General features: G+C 40.8%; 4 protein-coding genes across 9 annotated transcripts in view; 1 reads left to right on the forward strand and 3 right to left on the reverse strand.

Annotated features, from left to right (window-relative positions):
* The window catches only part of GckIII (Germinal centre kinase III), a 96,416-nt gene extending 87,687 nt beyond the window's left edge, over window positions 1-8,729 (reverse strand). The window contains exon 1 of one of the 2 annotated variants that reach the window (XM_034322130.2): window positions 7,975-8,729. Coding sequence is in view for 1 of the 2 variants with exons in the window: in XM_034322132.2 (XP_034178023.1) it covers window positions 7,975-7,989 (15 nt within the window). In the remaining variant the exon portion in view is untranslated. The remainder of the gene's footprint in view (window positions 1-7,974) is intronic. The other variant, XM_034322132.2, reaches the window with a different exon arrangement.
* Window positions 8,730-9,266: 537 nt separating this feature from the next.
* On the forward strand, window positions 9,267-14,993 carry Arglu1 (Arginine and glutamate rich 1). 2 transcript variants are annotated; one of them, XM_034322138.2, is made up of 6 exons: window positions 9,267-9,604; window positions 9,842-9,985; window positions 10,270-10,317; window positions 10,505-10,730; window positions 13,485-13,568; window positions 13,637-14,993. In XM_034322138.2, exons 1-6 carry the CDS (start codon window positions 9,462-9,464, stop codon window positions 13,799-13,801), a joined length of 810 nt encoding a protein of 269 aa, XP_034178029.1. In that variant the 5' UTR covers window positions 9,267-9,461; the 3' UTR covers window positions 13,802-14,993. The 2 variants fall into 2 exon arrangements, with proteins under 2 accessions (XP_034178029.1, XP_034178030.1); XM_034322139.2 differs by lacking the exon at window positions 10,270-10,317 and having other exon boundaries at window positions 9,268-9,604.
* Window positions 14,994-15,059: 66 nt separating this feature from the next.
* Window positions 15,060-18,418, reverse strand: LOC117603217 (tubulin glycylase 3A-like). 4 transcript variants are annotated; one of them, XM_076688056.1, is made up of 11 exons: window positions 17,909-18,418; window positions 17,421-17,820; window positions 17,228-17,361; window positions 17,076-17,168; window positions 16,839-17,014; window positions 16,441-16,579; window positions 16,169-16,382; window positions 16,025-16,109; window positions 15,771-15,941; window positions 15,454-15,710; window positions 15,060-15,220 (listed from the first exon to the last, which is right to left on the reverse strand). In XM_076688056.1, exons 1-11 carry the CDS (start codon window positions 18,125-18,127, stop codon window positions 15,060-15,062), a joined length of 2,049 nt encoding a protein of 682 aa, XP_076544171.1. In that variant the 5' UTR covers window positions 18,128-18,418. The 4 variants fall into 4 exon arrangements, with proteins under 4 accessions (XP_076544171.1, XP_076544172.1, XP_076544170.1 ...); XM_076688057.1 differs by having other exon boundaries at window positions 15,060-15,211; window positions 16,019-16,109; XM_076688055.1 differs by having other exon boundaries at window positions 16,019-16,109.
* On the reverse strand, window positions 18,299-19,562 carry LOC117603213 (uncharacterized). Its single transcript, XM_034322136.2, has 3 exons — window positions 19,300-19,562; window positions 18,843-19,221; window positions 18,299-18,783 (listed from the first exon to the last, which is right to left on the reverse strand). Exons 1-3 carry the CDS (start codon window positions 19,438-19,440, stop codon window positions 18,299-18,301), a joined length of 1,005 nt encoding a protein of 334 aa, XP_034178027.1. The 5' UTR covers window positions 19,441-19,562.
* Window positions 19,563-19,621: the final 59 nt, after the last annotated feature.

Consider the following 19,621-nt stretch of genomic DNA (forward strand, 5'->3'; position numbering starts at 1 on the left):
AAATCCTGTGTCCATATCCTCCCCTCTAGAGATATTCAGTTAATATCGAAGGATCGTGCGTTTATCGAGCGGAGCTCCACTTCTTTCGAGTGTAATTGCCTTTCAATGAATCCTTCCACGGAATTGTATTTTACTTTCGAGGGTTCTTCGATCGGATCGCGTTATCCTTTGTTCCTCGCTCAAAGTCAGGTTTATCGAGGGATTCGATCGATGTGTCCTGTGTGTCTTCGCACAATAGATATCGATCCTGTAGAACAGCGAGAAGCGCCAAGTATTTCGGCTGAAATTCGGGTCAATACCTCTCTTCTCTTTGCTCGTATTCAGGAAAGACGGGTCAAGCCGACACCTCGAAGCGACGCTGTTTTAGGAGGAACAAGTGGAATCAAGTGCACAGACACAGATAATAAATCGATACGGAATATTTCGATGAACGAAACGGAGCGAGAAGATATAGAATATCTTCTCTTTTGATTTATCCTACTAAGAATTGGTACGCACTCGATGTCTACTGGTTTCGGGGAACGTATACATACGTTCTTGGATTCCGTTCAAGGGATATCGATCGGAAGGAGAGAAGAAAGCACGCAACTCGTGCAACGATAAATCGCGAAGTCAAAATAAACATCGTGAAAACTTACGTCGATACTGTAACTTCTATTTCTCTTTCCTCGCACCCCCGCTTTGCGTCGCAAACTTTTGTCGGCTCCTACTCTCCTAAGTACGTTTCCAGCACACGCCTCTCGAACACTTTTCTTCGATCGTGCTTTCTTTACCGACGTTACAACTACTTTCGAGTTTCGCGGCAAGAGGGATATATCTCGAAACCAAGAAGTTCCAACTATAAAGCAAACGCGACTTTCGAGACAGCTGGAAATTACAGGACGGAGATCAAGGATGTAGCAATCCGTAGATCGAGAGCAGTTTTGTTAACTTTTAATCGATTTGTACTAGGGATGTGCGGGTACCCGATATTACGGGCGAGGGGGAGTTCGGAAAAAATCGGGCGGGCGAGGGCGGGTAGCCCGACTATTTCGGGTACAGTCGGGCTGATTCGGACTAGCTTCCGTGGACAGCGGCCCAACTCTCATACTTATTAATATATGGAATTTTGGAATTTAATAATAAGATAATTTGGGAGCTCATCCGTATCTACCCGACTGTACCCGACCGGACCCGGGCTACCCGATTGCACGCATGTATCGGGCCCCCGTCCGATGTTTTCCGAACCGACCCGACACATTAGTCGGGCCGCACATCCCTAATTTGCACGCTCGGAAAAATCTGACAATGAGTCTTGAATTTTGAAGCCGTCTATATTTTTCGAGTCCATTTACCTAGCTCTCCAAGGGCCAACCGTACGTGAAACGCATCTGAAGCAACTGTTTTCGTTACATTTACCTCGAATCGAGTCAGCACGGATACCTGTCCGAGACATCCGAAGGCCCCGCTGCAAATAGAGCCGAGTTTTTTCCGGATTAGACGAAGAGTTCCATCTGGATTCTTCGTAGACGGGCACACGCAACGCATCACCGCGGAATCGGAATTTCCTTTCACCATGAACGAAAACCAGTTGTGCAACAGGCTTTTTTCTTGCACCCCGACACTCAACGTGTCTCCTTTGCTTGTCGATTGCATAACTGTCCCGTTATCGGGACCGGTAATTTCGAAATAGATAAGAAAATTGATAAGCCGAGGAAAGAAATGGATGGAAATGTCGGGGTGTTTGGTTTTCCTTCGATCAAAAGAGAAATTCGATTTTTAATTCGCCGACAGGTTGATCGTGTTTCTGTGAAATTTGGTAAATTGTATTTGTTGGATCGTTTTTCACGGATGAACGAGCAAATGAAACGGTAGCCGCCACGGTGTTTTTTCAATGAATTTTTCTCGAATCACGTGGACTGGAGCCACGAGGCAAGATCAACTCGAGTATCTGACTCGTAAAAAGGAGAACCTGTTTGTCGGAGACAGGAAAACTGGATCCCCGTGACACCAGGAGTAACGTTTCCTGCCTGTGAAACTGAGAAACACGTTCTCCTGACCTGTCACGGCTGCCTTCCTGAGAAAGCGCCGTGAACTAGCAGAATCCTATTTACCTACGCCACTATACATCGTTCAAACAATTTACTTAATCATCATTTACCCTGACTTCGTCAGAATTCTGAAGAAAAACCGTTCCAACCGATCGCTCATCTCCTTCCTTCGTCTTCCAGTCATCAGTACCTAATTAATCCAAAGTCTCGATAAAGTTTCATCAACAGTCGCTGCACCGAAACTTCCTATTTTCGTATACAATGATAAATGAAGCCTACCAGTTCAAAACACGAATGATGGATCTTCCAAAACTGTATCAATAGTTGTCCAAAATATTAACCCTTTCGCTTTCACACGAATTTTTGAACTTGTACCAGTGGGCCACAATACAAATTTCATATTATAAATTTTATGATGGCAAAGAACTGCGAAATATATGTTTTAATACATTCCATCGAGAAATATAATTTTTAATAAACACGAACTGTACTGATTCATAAAATAATTTGTGAGAATATTTAAGTTACTAAAAGCATCTTTGTTTTTGGCTAAAAAAGAAGATTCGATATTTTATAATATATTAAATAAACATTTGTTATTATTGGGTAGCGCACTTTTTAATTTATAAGGTTATATACATATTTGCATAACTCATTAATTTTTATTCGAGAGCATTTGTCACAAAATAAATGATTTAAAAAAAAATTTATGGTGGCTGTCGGTCACATAGCCCAAATGAGAAAACAAGTGCCGGTCCCATGGGACCACTGTGGCAGCGAAAGGGTTAAGAAACTGATTTCGTAACGGCTTGTATTTTACTGGTCAGCATTTTAATCCCGTTTTGTCAGTATTTAAATCCTTTGGTCAGTATCCTTCCATACTGACACTATTCAGGTACTAACCTAACCTAACCGTTTAGTATTTTTATACTGACCATTTTGGTAATAAAATACTGACCGATTTGAATACTTTTCATAACCAACAAATACAAAGAAAAATATTCCCAGCAACGAACAGAGCTCGTAGTTATTTCCTGTTTGCGACAAAAGTGGGTTGCAAGCGTGCAGCGGAGTTCCGGAGTCTCGAAGAAGCTCAACAATTACCAAAGTACGCGAGTTAAGGTTGGATTTCAGTCCGAGGAGAATCATCGCGAGACCGTCCCGTAATACTTAATTAGAATCTTCTGGGAAAGTTTCGCTTTTGAAACGTGGTGTATACGAGCTTCCGTTAAGCACACGGAGCCGACGTGTTATCACCTATGCGGTGCTGAGGAACACGTGCGAGCTGAAGAAGAGGCGAGCTCGTAAGCCAGGTACGTACATGGGTGCACCGGTGCGAGCCGAGGGGTGCACGCATGTAAATACACCTGTACAAGCTCGAAGACCAGAGGTTGAGGACACGTACGCCGACGCGATACGTGTACGAAAGGGTGGACGAGCACGAAGCTATTACCCGGTTTACGAGGGGGTAACACGCTGCCGACGTTTACGGTCGAACGAAACCCAGCGAATGCAGCGTCGCGATAAATTCCCGCGCGCCTTGTTCCAATCCGCGAAACTTTCCACGGAAAATACGATACCTAGGGGAGGAAAGGGTCGACGAAACGGTGTTCAGGGTGCCAGCGACTTCTAACCGCCGCGAAATCGACGATACCTTTCAGGGACGTTGGAACAAAGCTTCCGTCGTCTGCGAGCTACGCGGCCAGAATACGGATAATTAAAGCACCGTTGTATGTTTCTAGCGGCGAGATTACCCACGCGGACTGGGAATTATGGTAACACTTGTTGTTAGAACAACCCGGTCGGTCCGCTTACATTATTCCTCGTTTGTAAATTATTCGAAAGACAAGCACCGGGATTTCTACCCTGTATCAAGCGTATAAATATTTCCACGGCAAAGACCAGGCCCGTCCGATGTTTTATCGTTCCAGCCAGAATAATGGAATCGCCATTATTCAGCGATTACGACTGCTTTCGGTTTGGCAGCGGTGCCAATTTTTAACGGCCTTTCCCAACGCGTATTCCCGCGCCACGAGCTACGTTACTCCTTTCTTCCCAGCGACGCATATTTTATCGAAAATAAAATGGACAACGGCCAAGTACGAAGAGCAAGACTTGTAAACCCGCTACCTCATCGTATCCTTCCCTCGGTACCTTTATGATCAATGATTTTGATTCGCCAGAGGTACCGCGAACGGACCTCGATAAATTTCAATTCTCACGACTCCGATAATATTTTTCCTCGACGATCGTTCGAATCTTTTTCCTCCTTGTTTCTCTGATCGTTTGAATGTATCGAAGCAAGGAAAAAAAAAGAAAAAAAAAATACGTTTGTTCTCTGCAGGGACGGATTTTAATTTACCCGGAAGCAAAGATTACACCTGGAAACAGAGCACAATGCCGCATTGTCCACGGACAAGCGTCGGCTTTAATCACGGATGTACCCGCCTTTGTCGATTTCCATAGTTCAATTCCTCTATGTTGTCTATGCTGTGTTCGCCCACGGTTTCGGTTCGAACGTCGGTGCATCTAACACGCGTTTGTCCGCGGCTACTTAACGCGCTGCGGCGAGAAACAGATAAGCAGCCATTCCGCATCGAGGCCACGATCAAACAATGTCTATTGTGCAACCTAAACGATACCTACCAACGACTATCAGACTGATATCTCTATTATAGAAATGAATTTCACAAGTGTTCAAGCGATGAACGCAACTTTTCCTATAACCGCGGCTGACAAATCGTTCGTGTGGCCTTTCTTACCCTTGACACCCACGGATCCGTTCGTAAATCCTTTCTCTACCGAGTCGTCCTCGAAGAGTGAATGCTCCGATACGAAAATCGTACGCCATATCGCCTCTCGAATAATATCAAGACAGATTCGCGATCCATGCGCGATGATGCTTAATGTAACCTGATTTCCACCCACGCGATCGATCACAAAGCAACGGAGAAAAGTGCGATCATCGAAAGTTTATCGTCCGATCGCCCACGTATTAACGGTACATCAATATGGAGCCAGGTACGGATCCGAATGTTTTCGCGTTGATGAAATCAACGGGAAACAAAGCGATGATAACCGTATACGTTATTCGAGGCGAGAGCTAGCCTTTCCGGTCTACGATAAGAATAACAAGGCTGATAGCGATGCGTTCGTATACGCATGTGGCGCTATCGTATCGCGAGCAACGGGTTTCTCGTTTCCCTAATAGCTAGCTAGGCAATGAGATTTCCCTGTAAACACACGGCTGTTTTCCCATAAGTATTAATTGCTTTTCCGTGGGAAGTGTTTCATAGAGGAAACTACTGTTGAATGGAGCGACATTCAACGAGCCTAATTTCACCGTAAGTTCAAATGGAAATAAAGAAGAGGATATAACACTGGTTTTGGCAACTCGATAGCCAAGGATTCGAAGATTAGGGGACCTCTTCGCCGAACGATGTACGCGTTAACGCGGAAACGTAAAGAACCCGAAGACTCGATACCGGGGAGAAAGAAGCCGTACGATGGTGGATGAACGAGTGGGTGAAATAGAAGGGAGAAGGACGATGGAATCCCGCCCTGGCTACTCGTACATATTCCATCTCGATCGATATGACCCCGGGTAGCAGGTGGCTTTGTTCGTAAAGGGCTACCTCGCTTTTACTCCTTCCTCTTTTTTTTTTTGTGTACGGACGTTAACACTTCGCTTGACGTCCCTTCGTTCCCTGGATCACAGGTGCAACCTGGCTTGCTTTCAATTTTTAATCAGACGACCACGAATCTTCCGCGTTTAAACGAGCCGGAACGATAAAAGAAAAGTAGCGTAACGATTAACCCGCTACAACGATGCATTAGTCATCTTACGTTATTACCATTTATTTAACTCGAGTGCTTTTACCGATATCACTCACCAGTGACCCTCGCGTCACTCAACGCGATAAACCGGGAATCGCGAGATAATGTTTCAGAATTGTAACAAACAATAGCTATCGTAGCGTATGAAGATTAATGGCAAACATCGTCGTGTCCTTTCATTAATTTCTCGTTTAAAGGACGCGCGTCGAACGAATGAATGATCTACGTGTGGTAAGCCTGCGCCCGTATACGTAAGCGTACACACGCAACGCCGTAGTAGCGTACTTCGGTGCCACAGGCAAAGTATACAAATGCTCGTCTCCGTACTTGTTCGTTTCGAAGAGCCGCGACTGAATAACAACGATTAGGCTTTTAACTGTCCCCTTTTAATCCCTTCACGCACCAATTAAAAAGATTTTTCACCAATTTTTTTAATTCTCTATTTCCTTAAAATACTGAAAAAAATGTTTTATGCTAAAAAGACTGTAATTGCACCTACTTCGCTTAACCGAGTTATCTCGGGCAACAAAATAAAATTTGAAAAGGACCAAAAAAATAAGCTTTTAGTCAAAATTTACGACGGTGGTAACTTTTTTCGGGTCTAACGAGTATATTTGGCAAAACTGCAGGTCTCGCGAGTTAACTCGGGCGCGAGAAAAACTATCGCTTTCTTAAACCCGACGTTTAATCTCAAATTCAGTTCCCTTATATCGCGGGACACCGTGTATTACAACTGCAGCGTAAAAATCATGAATCGTGTCACGCGATACGACTGCACATCGATGGAAATCTGATCGCGGTGTATTAATTACCGGCCAGCGATCTTTTTATTTCGGTGAATAAACAGTCGGCAGAAATAAAATAGACGATTGCGACGAAAGGGTAAGGCAGAGTGCGCGGTTGCAACGAGCGAGCAACGTGCGTCATCGACGACGATAAGTTCGCGAAAGATAATCTTCAGCCTTAAACTATTCGTCGGAGTTACCGATTAGATACCGCCTTATTTACCATATATTTAATACCGGTTACAACACCGAGGTTTTTTCCTTCTAACCAGCGAAATCGTGTACGTTCAAGGCGGTATTAGAAATGCGCTCCATTTCTGGTGTATCGTCTTACACACCTGAATGGGGTACATTGAAACGATTTTTTCATTTTCCTTCTCGTCCGTAGCGTGGAAACGCGATATCTCGTGTGTCTTTATGGGATATGGTTACGCAATATCGTTACGAGGAAACGTTACAGAACCGGGCAATCAGCGATAGTCACGGTGCACACGTACACACGAATCCTTACCTCGGTTGCCCCGCTTCGCCTTGACGTAATTGTTTACAAAATCGTGCTGTAAGCGTAATCCCCCGTGAGGGAACACGTGTCACTGTTTCCCTGAACGAAACGCGAGAACGATCGTTCCTATGTACGCGATGTATCGGCACAAACTAAAAGCACCTTGCGACGATTGTAAACATCATTCATTGCGAGGATAAACACAATGATTTTTCGCTACGGTTCGAGTTCTTGGAAAAATGATTTCGAATCACGGATGTAAGGCTGGTGGAACGCGCGTAAAGCGTGCTGCAGCGAACGCAAATAAACCGGAGTATAGGTTATTCTTAAAGGCACGCAAGAACAGCGTCGAACGAGAACGGATCGATGTGTGCACCGATTACGGAAATGTCGCGGTGCGAACGCGATAGTAAATTATCGGTAAAGATAAAGCGTACACGTCAGAGTTGTGTCGCGTAAAAAATGCAGGCCCGTTCAATGGCAACGTAAGTGTCATACGAAGGATAACTGGATTGCTCCATTTCGAGGCGTCTCGTGTCTCGTTCGATGGTACGGGCAACGATAAAAGAGCACGATGCGCCTCGAGTGGAAGGAGAGGAGAGAAATACGCGTTTGTAGGAGAGACAGAGAAAGAAAGGATGAGAATGAAGAGATGCAAGAGGAGGGGAGAGAGGAGGGAGAGTTGATAACATGCCAGCTGTGCGCAGGAACGGAGGTTAGGTTAGAATTGGCGTTTGGGGGTCGCGAGGTCAGCCCACGGGATCGAACGTCCGAACGGGATAGCAGATAGCAGATATAGCGGTACAGTAATGAAACTTACCTCGTTGAAGGCCATCTTCTTCGTTATGCTTCCGGACTCGCGGCTGCTTCCGGCACCTCCTTGCCCCACCGCTCCTGTCGAAGGGTATCGTCTCCCGGAGCCGCCGGACTAGTTGTTCCAGCAGCAGCTGATCTCGCCTGTCCAGAAATCCAGGGGAGGACGAGAGCGCATCGAAGCCGCGAAAAACGCCACTCGCGGCACACCAAGCACGAACACGAACACGGACCCGACCACGACGACAGCGACGACGGCGACGACGACGACGACGACGACGACACTCGCGACCGACCTGTCTCGCAACCCTCCGCGACACACATACGTCACGGAAGAAAACGACCGTACACCTTGGCGGGGGATCACCAACGAGAACACTTTCGATCAACTTGCACGCGATCCCTCACGCGATTAGCATCCCCCTGCCGAGCGAGTTGCCGTAGCGAGGATAATCTGGCATTCCTCAGGTGGGCACCGACAGCACCTTCGCCGACGTTCGAAATACCGCAGCGGCTTAACCGGCTATCGTGCTTTACAGTTATCGCGACGCGTTACCAGCCGACCAACACTCTACGATTAGCGTATACCGATCGCCACGACCTACTCAATTGCCCGTAACCGTTTCTCGCACTGTTTTTTTCACGTATTTATATCCGTCGCAGAACTATCCGCAAACAGAGGAGCGCCATCTTGATTTCTGCTGTCGCGGAACGAGTCGAATGAGATGCGCGCGACGCCTATACAGCTGTGAAAGGGTGCCACTGCCACAGACGACCGCGGTTTTTCGGAACACACGCGACGCAACCACTTTCCAGGCTCGTTTATTCTATACTCGTACCACATCCTTATTTTTCATTTCGTTCCTTCTTCGATACTGCGTACCCTTCAACTTTTCATTCCAATTGAGGTTATGGTTAATGCATGTTCCTTTGCTCCTCTTTGCAAAGATTATTCGTTTCTGAAACATATGAAAAAGTAAATTTTAAACATTTTACTCGATAGTAAATGTAATAATGATTGAAACATAAAAAGTATTGTACGCTCCTGATATTGTTTTCTGATTGGCCGAATACGAAATGAAGCAATTTTACCGTAAGATTTGAAAGTGAAACTTTAGTGAGCAAAATACTTCGCTAAGTTAAACGACTGATAAGTAAACGTTTGTAACAGTGGAAAGAGCATTTTTATTAACAGAATAGAAGATTTTTTATAAAAGATACCTGTAATTTTCCTGCAGTTTTCTGTAAGAATTGTTCCTCACAAACAAAAGCACTTCGAACACGCACGCCATCTTGAATACTAACTAAAAAATGGCCGTCGCAGCTGCGGTATAAGTCAGTGCTGCAGTATACGCGTTGAAGCGTTCAGTTTACTATTGTATCTCAGTGTTCGGTTAGTGTTCAGTCATATTTATGCAAAGTCACTTCTTACATTCGTAATATTGTCTCCATTTCGCGTGTGATTCATTTAAAATAACGGTAGAACTCATTAAAATGGGCCGTTCGAGATCTAGGACAAAATCTCCTAGTAGGCGGCGTCATAAGAGTAAGCATTCGAGAAAACGCTCAAAGTCACGAGAAAAACACTCGAATAACAAGTACTCTGATAAACCAAAAGAGCGTAGTTCAAAGTCAAGGTAATTCATGCTATTTTGCTGTCGAATGTGTATATTAGAATTATTTCGTTCAGCTGAGTTTTCCGCCATTTTGCCATGCGCTCAATAGGGGAGCGTTTTTTTTATGCTTTAGTATACATATTATGTGTGTTTAGAAGTCACGACTTGCATCGTTATATCTATCTTAGTACGCCGTATTTTCTATTAATAAACCACTATTCTCAATTAGATACAACCTAACTGTTTCTGTTTCTATAGGAAGCGATCGCACTCTGCGTCTTCTAGTTCGGGATCAGATGTTTCAGATGATGTACACATTGTCAGTCATAAAAAACGTTCTTATAGAGACAGGGATCGTAAAATGGATGAAGTAGAGAGATTGGCAGAAATGGAACGACAAAGGTAATTAATAAAACACTTATCTGTTTGGGATTCATTGACATTTGTTAAACATTTATATCAGAAATACTTTTGTGTTGCATTTTCTGTGATTTAAATAAAGGATTAGATTAAAGCACCTGGTATATTTAGTTAGTGTATTCTTTCCCTCTTATAGCTTACGATATGTTTTGTATTAAAATAAAGAAATTTATGAATATTGACTTACTTAATTGAGTAATGTAATTTATTATTTCACATGCTTTGGTTACATTGGTATACGTTTTTTTTTGTAATTATGTTGTCAGGAAAAAGAAAGAATTATCGAACAAAATCTTCACCACGAGTGCAGTTGGGTAAGATTGTATAACTATTTCATGGTGGTGGTTTCATTCTATTATAATTGACCTAAAGACTCTTAAATAATTCATTTGTACTTATAACAAATCAATATTTTACACGATTGTGTTCATAAACCGTTCAGATAAATCCTGTTTGCTACTCCTGTAGCATTAGAACAACAAAACATTTATATGATTACAGAAGGCAACGTGAAGTGGAGCAAAAAATGGTTGAAGAAGAGGCTGCCAAACGAATTGAAGAGCTTGTACAGAAGAGGGTGGAGGAAGAGTTAGAAAAACGTAAGGAAGAGATAGAAGCTGAAGTACAAAGGAGGGTAGAAGAAGCTAAAAGGGCTATGGAGCGTCAAATGATGGAGGAAATGGAATGGAGACAAGCAAAGCTTCGTGAGGAGGAGAAACGAAGAGAGGTAAGACCAATCCAGAGAAACATAGGCCAGTGTTAGCCCAAGCGCTGTTATGATCAATAGGACAGAAGTCTGGTGCTCTATTCTTGCATTATTTTTATATGTAAATAAGCAATCTATTTTGGTGGAAGTAAAGTTATATAATATGAATTGAATATAGTACAGAAAAAATTACATTTTGTAATTAATTTAGTAGCTTGACTGGTAAGGTACACCTTAATTCAAGTGTTTTTAAAAATTATGAACAAAGTCTAGGACATTGTATGTTTGTGTGTACACACATGAAAAATTTAGAAAATTCTAATTGGACATTCCAGAACTTATTTAAGTATTATTAGTTGGACATACATATTATGACAACTAACATGTGTGATTGTAGTGTTATGTATAAGCGCGTATTTCGCGATCACAGCGTTTGGGCTTGAAGCATTGTGGTTGATAACTATAACAAAAATGTTACTGAAAAGCCACAGTGCTTCGACTTCCCAACATCCACTGAGGTCGCGTTGTTGGGAATGAATAATTTCTTTTGTGAGACAAATTTTGCTATCATAGGCGCATGTATCGATTATTTATGAACAGAATATTGTATTTATACCATGTATATACTTATATATTTGTACAACATTAATACCTTTCATCACACGATATTTTACGATTGCCAGTCGTATTTCACGATTGAAAAAAATTGCGTTCGAACGCACCAGCTGGGTTCTTGTTTGCAATTTTTTGCAATCGGTGTACCTGTCAATCCAGCAGACCTAATTATTTATCAGTCTAGTTTATATCCGCGTATGTGAATGTCCACATAATCGTATCGTTCAGTCTTTAAAGAGTAGAGAAACAAGCATCTGAATAATTAAAGTTAGTGATCCCAAACTTTGTAACTTGCTAAGAAGAAAAAAAAAAACAATCGCTAATTTGAAATAAAGTTATTTTTCTATTAAACTATAGGAAAATGATATTTTTCCCTGAACAGTTTTCTGCTGTCAGTGAAACGATAGATTTATAGAGTTATCGAATTTTTTTACGTGAATTCTTGTTAAATTTTAGGTTTAAAGGTTCGCACAATTTTCTTAATTTTAATTTTAATCGTGCACTAGTAGCGTTAATAGTGGAAGATGCTATTTTTTCAAGTATAAATATTTTATTTTTCATTCTTTTAACGATTACAAAATATTACCAGGCAAATGAGTAGTTGAATAAAGTTAATTTTACAAGATGATGATGTTTTTGAAGAGGTATAATAGGATTAATAGTTTTAATAATAATAAACATTTATTTTGTCCCGTAACTTCATATTCTCAGCTCTAATAACAGCTTTATTCAATTTGATGTAACAACATTAAAATGAGTTACAAGAAAAGGGGTCCTGTTATTTGGCTATGTCTCAAATTAAATATTTGGATACGTACCTTTGAAATTTTCTTTCTTTTTTTTTTTTTTTATATGTACATGTTTCGTTTTTCTTCAAGTACGAGTAGGAACTATCTTCTACAAGTGTCTTTTGTGTATAAGCACAATTACTTATTATCACCCTCGGGAAATTAGCACGTTCCAGTCAAATGGACAGCGACCCTAATTACAAAGTTGACCATACTTTTATCCTTATTGCTTTGCACATTGAGTTTGCACTGAATATGTGAACAACAAGTTTGGGCGAAAATTAATTAGAAAGGGTGACGTGTAGACCTTAAAGGGCAGAATTAGAATCCCATAGCAACAAAGCACGACCTAGCAATATATAGGTCACCTTCCTTACTGACTACCAACAGAAGATGCCGGTTTTTTACTCACTGCTGAGTGATTGTCGATGAAGAAGGCATCCCCTACGTGCTGGCGTGAGCTTCATTCAGGTATTATCCAATTTATATATTCATAATTCATTTTATACCAATATTATTATTATCATCATTCTTTGTTTCAAACACTGTGTATCGGAAAAAGACAATACTAGGGATTATTTTAGATTTGCTAAATATTTATACCTGGGACACAACGCATTTCGTCGACAGGTCGGGGCGGATGGCACCACTCGTTCGTAAATATTTTCCTTTTTTTTTTTTGTTTTATGTTTATCTGTTAAAGCGAATTAATAAATCGAAATTACGTGAATAATAATTATAGATCCTTCTTGTTTTGCGAAAAGAATTAGAGTACCATGTAGATACATATTTGTTTTACTTTCTTAATTTCAGTCAAGTATTTACACCTTTTGCATTTAGAGTTTATCCTGCACTTAACAGAGTCACTTGACGTGTTTCGCGTTTGTAAAAGAAGAGTTATAGTTTTCCGTCCAATTACCTTTTATTTTATTTTTTTATAATTTTTTTTTTTTTTTTTTTTTGCATGCACAGTGGACTGATTCAGAATCATAATTCACGTTTTTTCACTTTCAAGTGGCATCCTAAGTCGTCGTATTTCCATCTGGGGAATCAGACTATAAAACAGCATTCGCTGGAAAACAAAGAGAGGAGCTCGTTTGATCCAAACGAGAAGGAATAATGGGTTTACATGCGTCCTCTGTTGCTTTTGCTGAACAAGCCATCCTTTTAATTCATTCAAACTCGACCTTGAAAATTATCACGTTAATTCCCGACATGAATCTTTCCCACGTGAGAGAAGGTTCTTAGGATGTATAACACACTAGGCTGTTGACAATAGCGGCACTATGATTTTGGACATGAACAGTGTAACAACAAACTGGTGAGCGACATCATCATTGCTTCGTGTAAATAGATCCCATTGTCGTTGTAGGAGGAAGAGCGGAAGAAGCGAGAGGAACTAGAGAGGATCATGGAGGAAAACAACAGAAAAATAGAAGAAGCTCAGAAGAAACTGGTAGGTCGACCAACGGAATCGTATACGAACAATATTGGGCGAGATGAACAAACTTTTCTTTTCGTTAGGCTGAGGAAAGATTGGCCATGGTCGAACAGCAACGTTTGATGGAAGAGGAGAGGCAGAGAATGAGAAAAGAACATGAGAAACGTGTTAAAGAGGAACAAAAGAAAATCCTTGGGAAGAACAACTCGAGGCCTAAATTGTCCTTTACCCTAAAGCCAGTTACGTGAGTCTGTATCATTTCGTGCAGTTTTACATGTGATTTTTATACAACTTGTCGATATTTGGAATCCTTTGTGTTCCAATGGAACAATCATAAAAGCTGCGCGTACGTAAAAGTACATAAATGAATGCAGCAACAAGATCCAAAGCTCACCCGAATGTATATCAAACGATCATCGAAATCTGGCAATGTTTGAATTCTTTTATTTGATTATGATGATCGATATACCGTGCTTCGCTGACAAGAAGTCAGCGTAATTATTGGTCGAAGCGGAGCATGGTATGTCAAAATTGAATAATTAATTCTGTGTTTTGCCAGATTTCGAGGTTCGATACAGATGGGATCTGAACCTTGTTCGAGAGACCGACACCCCTGCTAAAATACAGACAAGCACCTTCTTATCCAGAGACATAAATAGTATCAGTATTTATCCTGACATATGTTGTAAATTCTCTCTTTTTTTTTTACGTCTAACGCAATAGAAACATTCGATGAAGGTTCGCTTGATCTGTTTCTGGCAGAAAGTGTGGTCTAGTCTAGTTAGGTATGTTTTACAAATTGCAGATGCAATTGATACAATACTACCGTTTCTCTGTAATTATACTATACAGAAAATAATTTTATTTCAGTTAGATATATTAATGAATCACGAATCGTATTAAAGGTATTCGCATTTTGAGGTCGATGGCAGTTGGTAACTTTGAGACGGTCATATTATTAACACGACCAAGTAGATTTTGTAATAAAACGCAATCGCATAAAAGAATTTTCTACGAGAATAGATAATTATGTGTATCTGTAACACCAGTTTCGAGGCAATAGTAAAAAAGAAGACTTACTCTATTTTTCTTTGTTTTTCCTTCCTGTTTTTAGTATATTAAACGAAAGTTGTTATGGGTCGTTCATACATCTAGATTTTGTTACAGAATTCGTTCAGATAAAAACCAGACAAACTGTTCGTTTTTAATTGAAATCAATGCAAAAAACAATATCGGTTTAAAGAAAAAAAAGACAAACGACACGTTGAATGGATCATTTTGTACGTGTAAAAGCGTATGAATGGAACCGTGAACGAGTATGTCTTGTACGCAGTCGTGTATAGATGTGTATTAATATAACGAGAAAAGCAAAACATCTGTTTATATAGGATTGTATACCCGCAACATTGTTACTTGTAAAATAAACATGTTTTTATTACATTCGTTATCTTACTTTCTACGTGGTATTACTGTAAGTGTGGGCACTATATCGTGTAGTTTATCAGCCTATTTTCGAAGCGAACCTTGAGTTGAAAATAAAGCCTTGCCTCGGATTCCAAGGCTCGCAGCTTTCCCAAAAGCGTGTCCATGAAACGGATTTCGTTGCTTGAAAATACATTCGAATTTACCACGAGTAGCCTTCTTATTTTTACGTCGATCTAGAATCACTTTCAAGTACGTACAATTAGTCGTTAAGTTTTTTTTTTATATTAACCCTTTGAATGTCGTCACAGCGCAGTTGATCGCGAACCGAGACTTTCACGAATAAAGTAAAATATATTTTTTTGCAATATTATTTTGCAAAAATATTTAAACATTAAATTACTGTTTTCACGATTGTCCCGTAATTTGTATCACGAGTCAGACTCGTGGTAATATCAGAAGGAGTTGAAAACCTTACCTTTCATGGTATCCTCTATCACTTCCGGGTAAAGTTTTTCCGTGACCGAGCTACTTGGCGGGTGTAGGCGGGGGTTCGTATTGATTTCGATCAACCAGACCGACAGGTCATCCATTATTAAAAAATCAGCACCGTACAATTGAAAACTGTTCTTGCGATTGACCATGTTTTCTTGAGATGCCAGGAGTGCACCTATTAAATTCTGCTTTATACCCGGCTCGATGACCCTCTCCCATGCCGATTCTCGATTGGTCGTTCTGAGAAAGAACACGGCAGAATAATGAAGACTCGCTGTAAAAGTGGAATTAACTTCATACTTTAGATATTCCTTGAATTTCTGAAGATTCCAGTGAAGTTCGCTAGGTATCTGTGAGTACTGTTTCACTGTTTTCCTGTACTTCAGTTGCACGGTTGTATTGCACAGATGAATCGATTCGTGAAAGCTCTTGAGCGTAAAATCTTTCGATGCGAAACGAAGTAGAATATCCCTTGAAAATAAGTGATTCAGTAAAGAAACGTTAAACATGCAGGTACAGGAGAACGAGAAAAAGATCTTGAAAAGCACTTGTACATCCAAACGATAAGGGGTTGCGTGCTGGTGATCAAGAACCACTGTCTAACATCCACTTTAGTTTTATGAACTAACAGAGGTCGTTCTGGAAACAGTTTCAAAGTTAAACATTCCGTAAAAACGATGAGTTTCTTTAAGGTATACCTATGTATTTCTGTATGACGTATTGCATACATTCCTTCGTGGTCTGATGTATTTTGCTCAGGATACCTTTCAGTGAACTTTTCAAAAGTATACCTCTTCCTAAACTCTTGTCACCTGGCTTCAAGATCCACACGTTCCTCATTCCATCGATGTGACTTTGAGGTCGGCGCCGTGTCATTTCTCTCAGAGTGTTAACCGTGAACCGTAAGAGTTCCTGGCAAAAGTACTCGATGGAATTAATCTTCCTTTCGATATCTGTGTTGGATTCATACTTCTATGTCTAATCCCTGATTCTTTTGCAATATTTCGTGTCTGTGCAGTAATTGTTCGTGCCACACTAGGAAGAGAGCCCAGTCAGAGGATGATAAGTTCCTGTACTTTTGTCCATCGATATCCTCGTGCTCGCAGATACTGCGATTCGATTAGATTATTGATAGGAAAGATTTAGATAACTATGACCTGCCGTCACCAGAGTCCATAACTAAGCCTCGCAGCTTGGAAGGTGGTGGGGGAACGCAGCGAGCTCTCCGCCAATCGCTTTCCACTTCGTTTGGGAGTATCGCCAATCAGGGCGAAGATGCGCACTGGAGATGCGCGAAGAACGAAAACTGGTCTTTTCGCAGTTACGGACTCTGGTGACGGCGTGTCATAGTTTGGATGTTTTTAGAACCTTATGTATTCCGCACATCGTTCCAGCGCGAAGAGAAGCGCCTTTATGGGGACAGTGCCGTTCGAGGACCAAGCGTTATTTGGTCCAGCGATGCCGGCCAATAATACGAACCACTTGAGAATCCCCATGCACGCAGTGATGTAGAAATCTTGAATGAATTCCTGAATCTGTACGGCCTGTATAAATGCAAGACACGTTTCCGTGAAGGCGAAAGATTTATCGAGTTCCCTTACGAACCTGATACACATTGTAGCATCGGGGAAACTGGATGTTCGATACACCTGATTCGTAGTACCAGCAGACGTTCTCTAAATTATTGCACATGTCGACCTGAATAGAGTTCGTCCATTTAGTATCAAGTGATAAATGATGGAGAATAAATCAGAAACCTTCGACGTGAAGTAACATCCTGAAAATTTATTAACGATGGTCCTTTCATCCGTTCTGGCACCTGCTTTTTTATTTGTGTACCATATGAAATCAGCTGGACATCGTAGTAATCTTTCAATGGTCTCCAAGCCAGCTGCTAAGAATATTTTTCGTTATTTCCAGTATTAGTCTTTGGAATTTCTGTTCAGTAACCTTCAGACATCTCCAGAGAAGTGGAGAGCAATCTTCTGATGAATCTTTTTTCTATCCACCCTCTTTTTCCTAGAGGCTTCCTCAGCACTGGGAAATTGCCATAAATCACGAAAATTTTGTGATCATTTACCGCTTTCGTCAATACTTTCAAGATGAAATTGACCTTTATCTCTTCGTTACTGAGGAGCTTCAGATAGTCCCTCAGGATGATCCTACCGTGAGCTTGTTCGTTCTGTTTCTCGTATTCTCTTAACAGATCATCCAAATCATCGCGATTGCAAAGTATCTCGGCGTTTGCAGTTTTCACGGTATCTACGTTCACTCGAGAATTCATGTTCGTGTCTGACAGTTTCCAAGCGAATTCTTTTCCCTCAGTTCCCTTTACGTTTTTTAGATATATCTTATAGAAAATGCAGCGAAATGTACACTTTATAGCGGTCGACGAAAATTCTCTTGCTTAATCAGTAAAACGAAAGTTGTTCTCGTACCTGCCAACCGGGACAGTGTTTTTTAATCGTGCAATCTGCGGAGGTTAACATGATTTGCCATTTTCGCGTGCTGATACCATTCAAGTACTTCGAGCTTTCCAAATCGTACTTCTTGTTCTCTGATAATTCATGGTTAAAATTTATAATTGATTCTTGGTTTCCGAACGACTCCTGATTCTCCAGGAAAACTTTCCATGCACAGTTCTTTATCGGTCGCATCGTGCAATCGAATAATAAACCATGAATTTATAAATTTTAACATTTTATTCATGTCCGTGGATTTTACATTCTAATTTCTTTTGCAAACATCGAAAACTGACTGAAGTCGGCTGCTTAAAAACGTGTCTCGATACTGCTACATGTTCACGATCGACGGTAATTGAAACAGTTTCAAGTATTCTTACACTCTGAAGCAGTTTTGGAAAGTCGTGGAATTGAAATGTTTGCCTTTGGAAAATTTTCTGATACTTCAAATTGTTCTTCGTTGGTACCGTTCCATGTATCTCTGCAAGTTCTGTACATTTTCACCGCCCTTTGCATCGATTCATCCAAGAACTTTTCCAACTCGCGCTTTTTAAAGATTGGTCTCCTCATTTCAAGCTCATCCGCCTGCGGATTGTCCGCGACTATCTTTTGACTTTGACTTTGCTCTTTTTGGGGATCCATTTTCACCAGATTGGTTTCTGCAATTTTGTACCTCGGCTTGATACTTTCTTGCTCGCTCATCGTATGGATCACATTCTCCATGGACTTCAACAAACGTTTATACTTACTGGTCCTGTTTTCGAAGATCTTTCTTCTCTTACCAGGAGTTTCATTCGTGCTACTCACTGGATTGTACGATCTTTTAGTTCTGTTCAAGCTATACCTTGGGTCTGCAATAAAATTATTACTTTTCTCCATTTCTGAATGATAGAATTTGATCAAGTTTTACCTGGAAATCCGTGAGTGTATCTATTATTATGCACACATTTTATTAACAATAATTTCTCCTTCTCAGATATTTTATCTTTCAAATTGTTCACATCCTTTGGGTAATTCTTTTCTTCTGTCAGTTGGACAATTTCTGGTTTTGTTGATTCTTGTTTTTCCAATTGCAACTTCGTATCGTCCGAGTGAATGTACGTTTGACCGAATGTTACTTTCGGTAAATCGAGTGCTTTGTTATCCTGCTGAGAAATCTCTTCGTCGTACGAATAGAAAGTATCAGAATTTATCGAAGATGCTTCTGCCCATCCAGTTGTGATATTCGGGTCGTCAAATTCGACCTCAGAATCGGACGAATTGAATGGAGGTGGATTTTCGTTCAGTATCTGCTAAATACAATTGTAATCACTCGGTTTTCCTTGTGCAATTTTTAGCGCAAGTTTAACCTGTACAAATTTACATACCACGGATTCGTGTTTGGTTGGTCGGAAAAAGGTGCACTGAAAATTATCACCCTCGACGGGGGGAACATCTTTATCTAGACCTGGAGAGCTGTCTGCAGATACAGCTTCTCCAGGATTCCAGAAGAAGTCGATACATTCCATTCCAAGTGACAAACGTACATAGACAAAGCGTGTACCACTTAATTTTTTCACGAATAATCATTAAATATGTAGAATCAAGTATCAAAAAATAAAGATCTCCATTTGATTGTCTGTTACACTTGTAATTTTGTAAAAAGGTTAATTTAGTTATATCAAATCATGATTTCTCGTCCAAAAATTG

This window comes from Osmia lignaria, chromosome 4, assembly GCF_051020975.1.
Source record: "Osmia lignaria lignaria isolate PbOS001 chromosome 4, iyOsmLign1, whole genome shotgun sequence".
Classification (NCBI taxonomy): domain Eukaryota; kingdom Metazoa; phylum Arthropoda; class Insecta; order Hymenoptera; family Megachilidae; genus Osmia; species Osmia lignaria.

Bases quoted from the DNA above. Each gene is read 5' to 3' on its own strand.
- Arglu1 (XM_034322138.2), top strand. From the start codon at position 9,462: ATGGGCCGTTCGAGATCTAGGACAAAATCTCCTAGTAGGCGGCGTCAT. The intron at 9,605-9,841 runs GTAATTCATGCT...CTGTTTCTATAG, and splicing joins GAGCGTAGTTCAAAGTCAAG to GAAGCGATCGCACTCTGCGT. The intron at 9,986-10,269 runs GTAATTAATAAA...TTATGTTGTCAG, and splicing joins GCAGAAATGGAACGACAAAG to GAAAAAGAAAGAATTATCGA.
- LOC117603217 (XM_076688055.1), bottom strand. From the start codon at position 18,127: ATGCGACCGATAAAGAACTGTGCATGGAAAGTTTTCCTGGAGAATCAG. The intron at 15,711-15,770 runs GTATGAAGTTAA...GTTCTTTCTCAG, and splicing joins AAATTCAAGGAATATCTAAA to AACGACCAATCGAGAATCGG. The intron at 15,221-15,453 runs GTAAGGTTTTCA...CGTACTTGAAAG, and splicing joins GATAGAGGATACCATGAAAG to TGATTCTAGATCGACGTAAA.
- LOC117603213 (XM_034322136.2), bottom strand. From the start codon at position 19,440: ATGGAATGTATCGACTTCTTCTGGAATCCTGGAGAAGCTGTATCTGCA. The intron at 19,222-19,299 runs GTATGTAAATTT...TGTATTTAGCAG, and splicing joins CAACCAAACACGAATCCGTG to ATACTGAACGAAAATCCACC. The intron at 18,784-18,842 runs GTAAAACTTGAT...ATTTTATTGCAG, and splicing joins ATACACTCACGGATTTCCAG to ACCCAAGGTATAGCTTGAAC.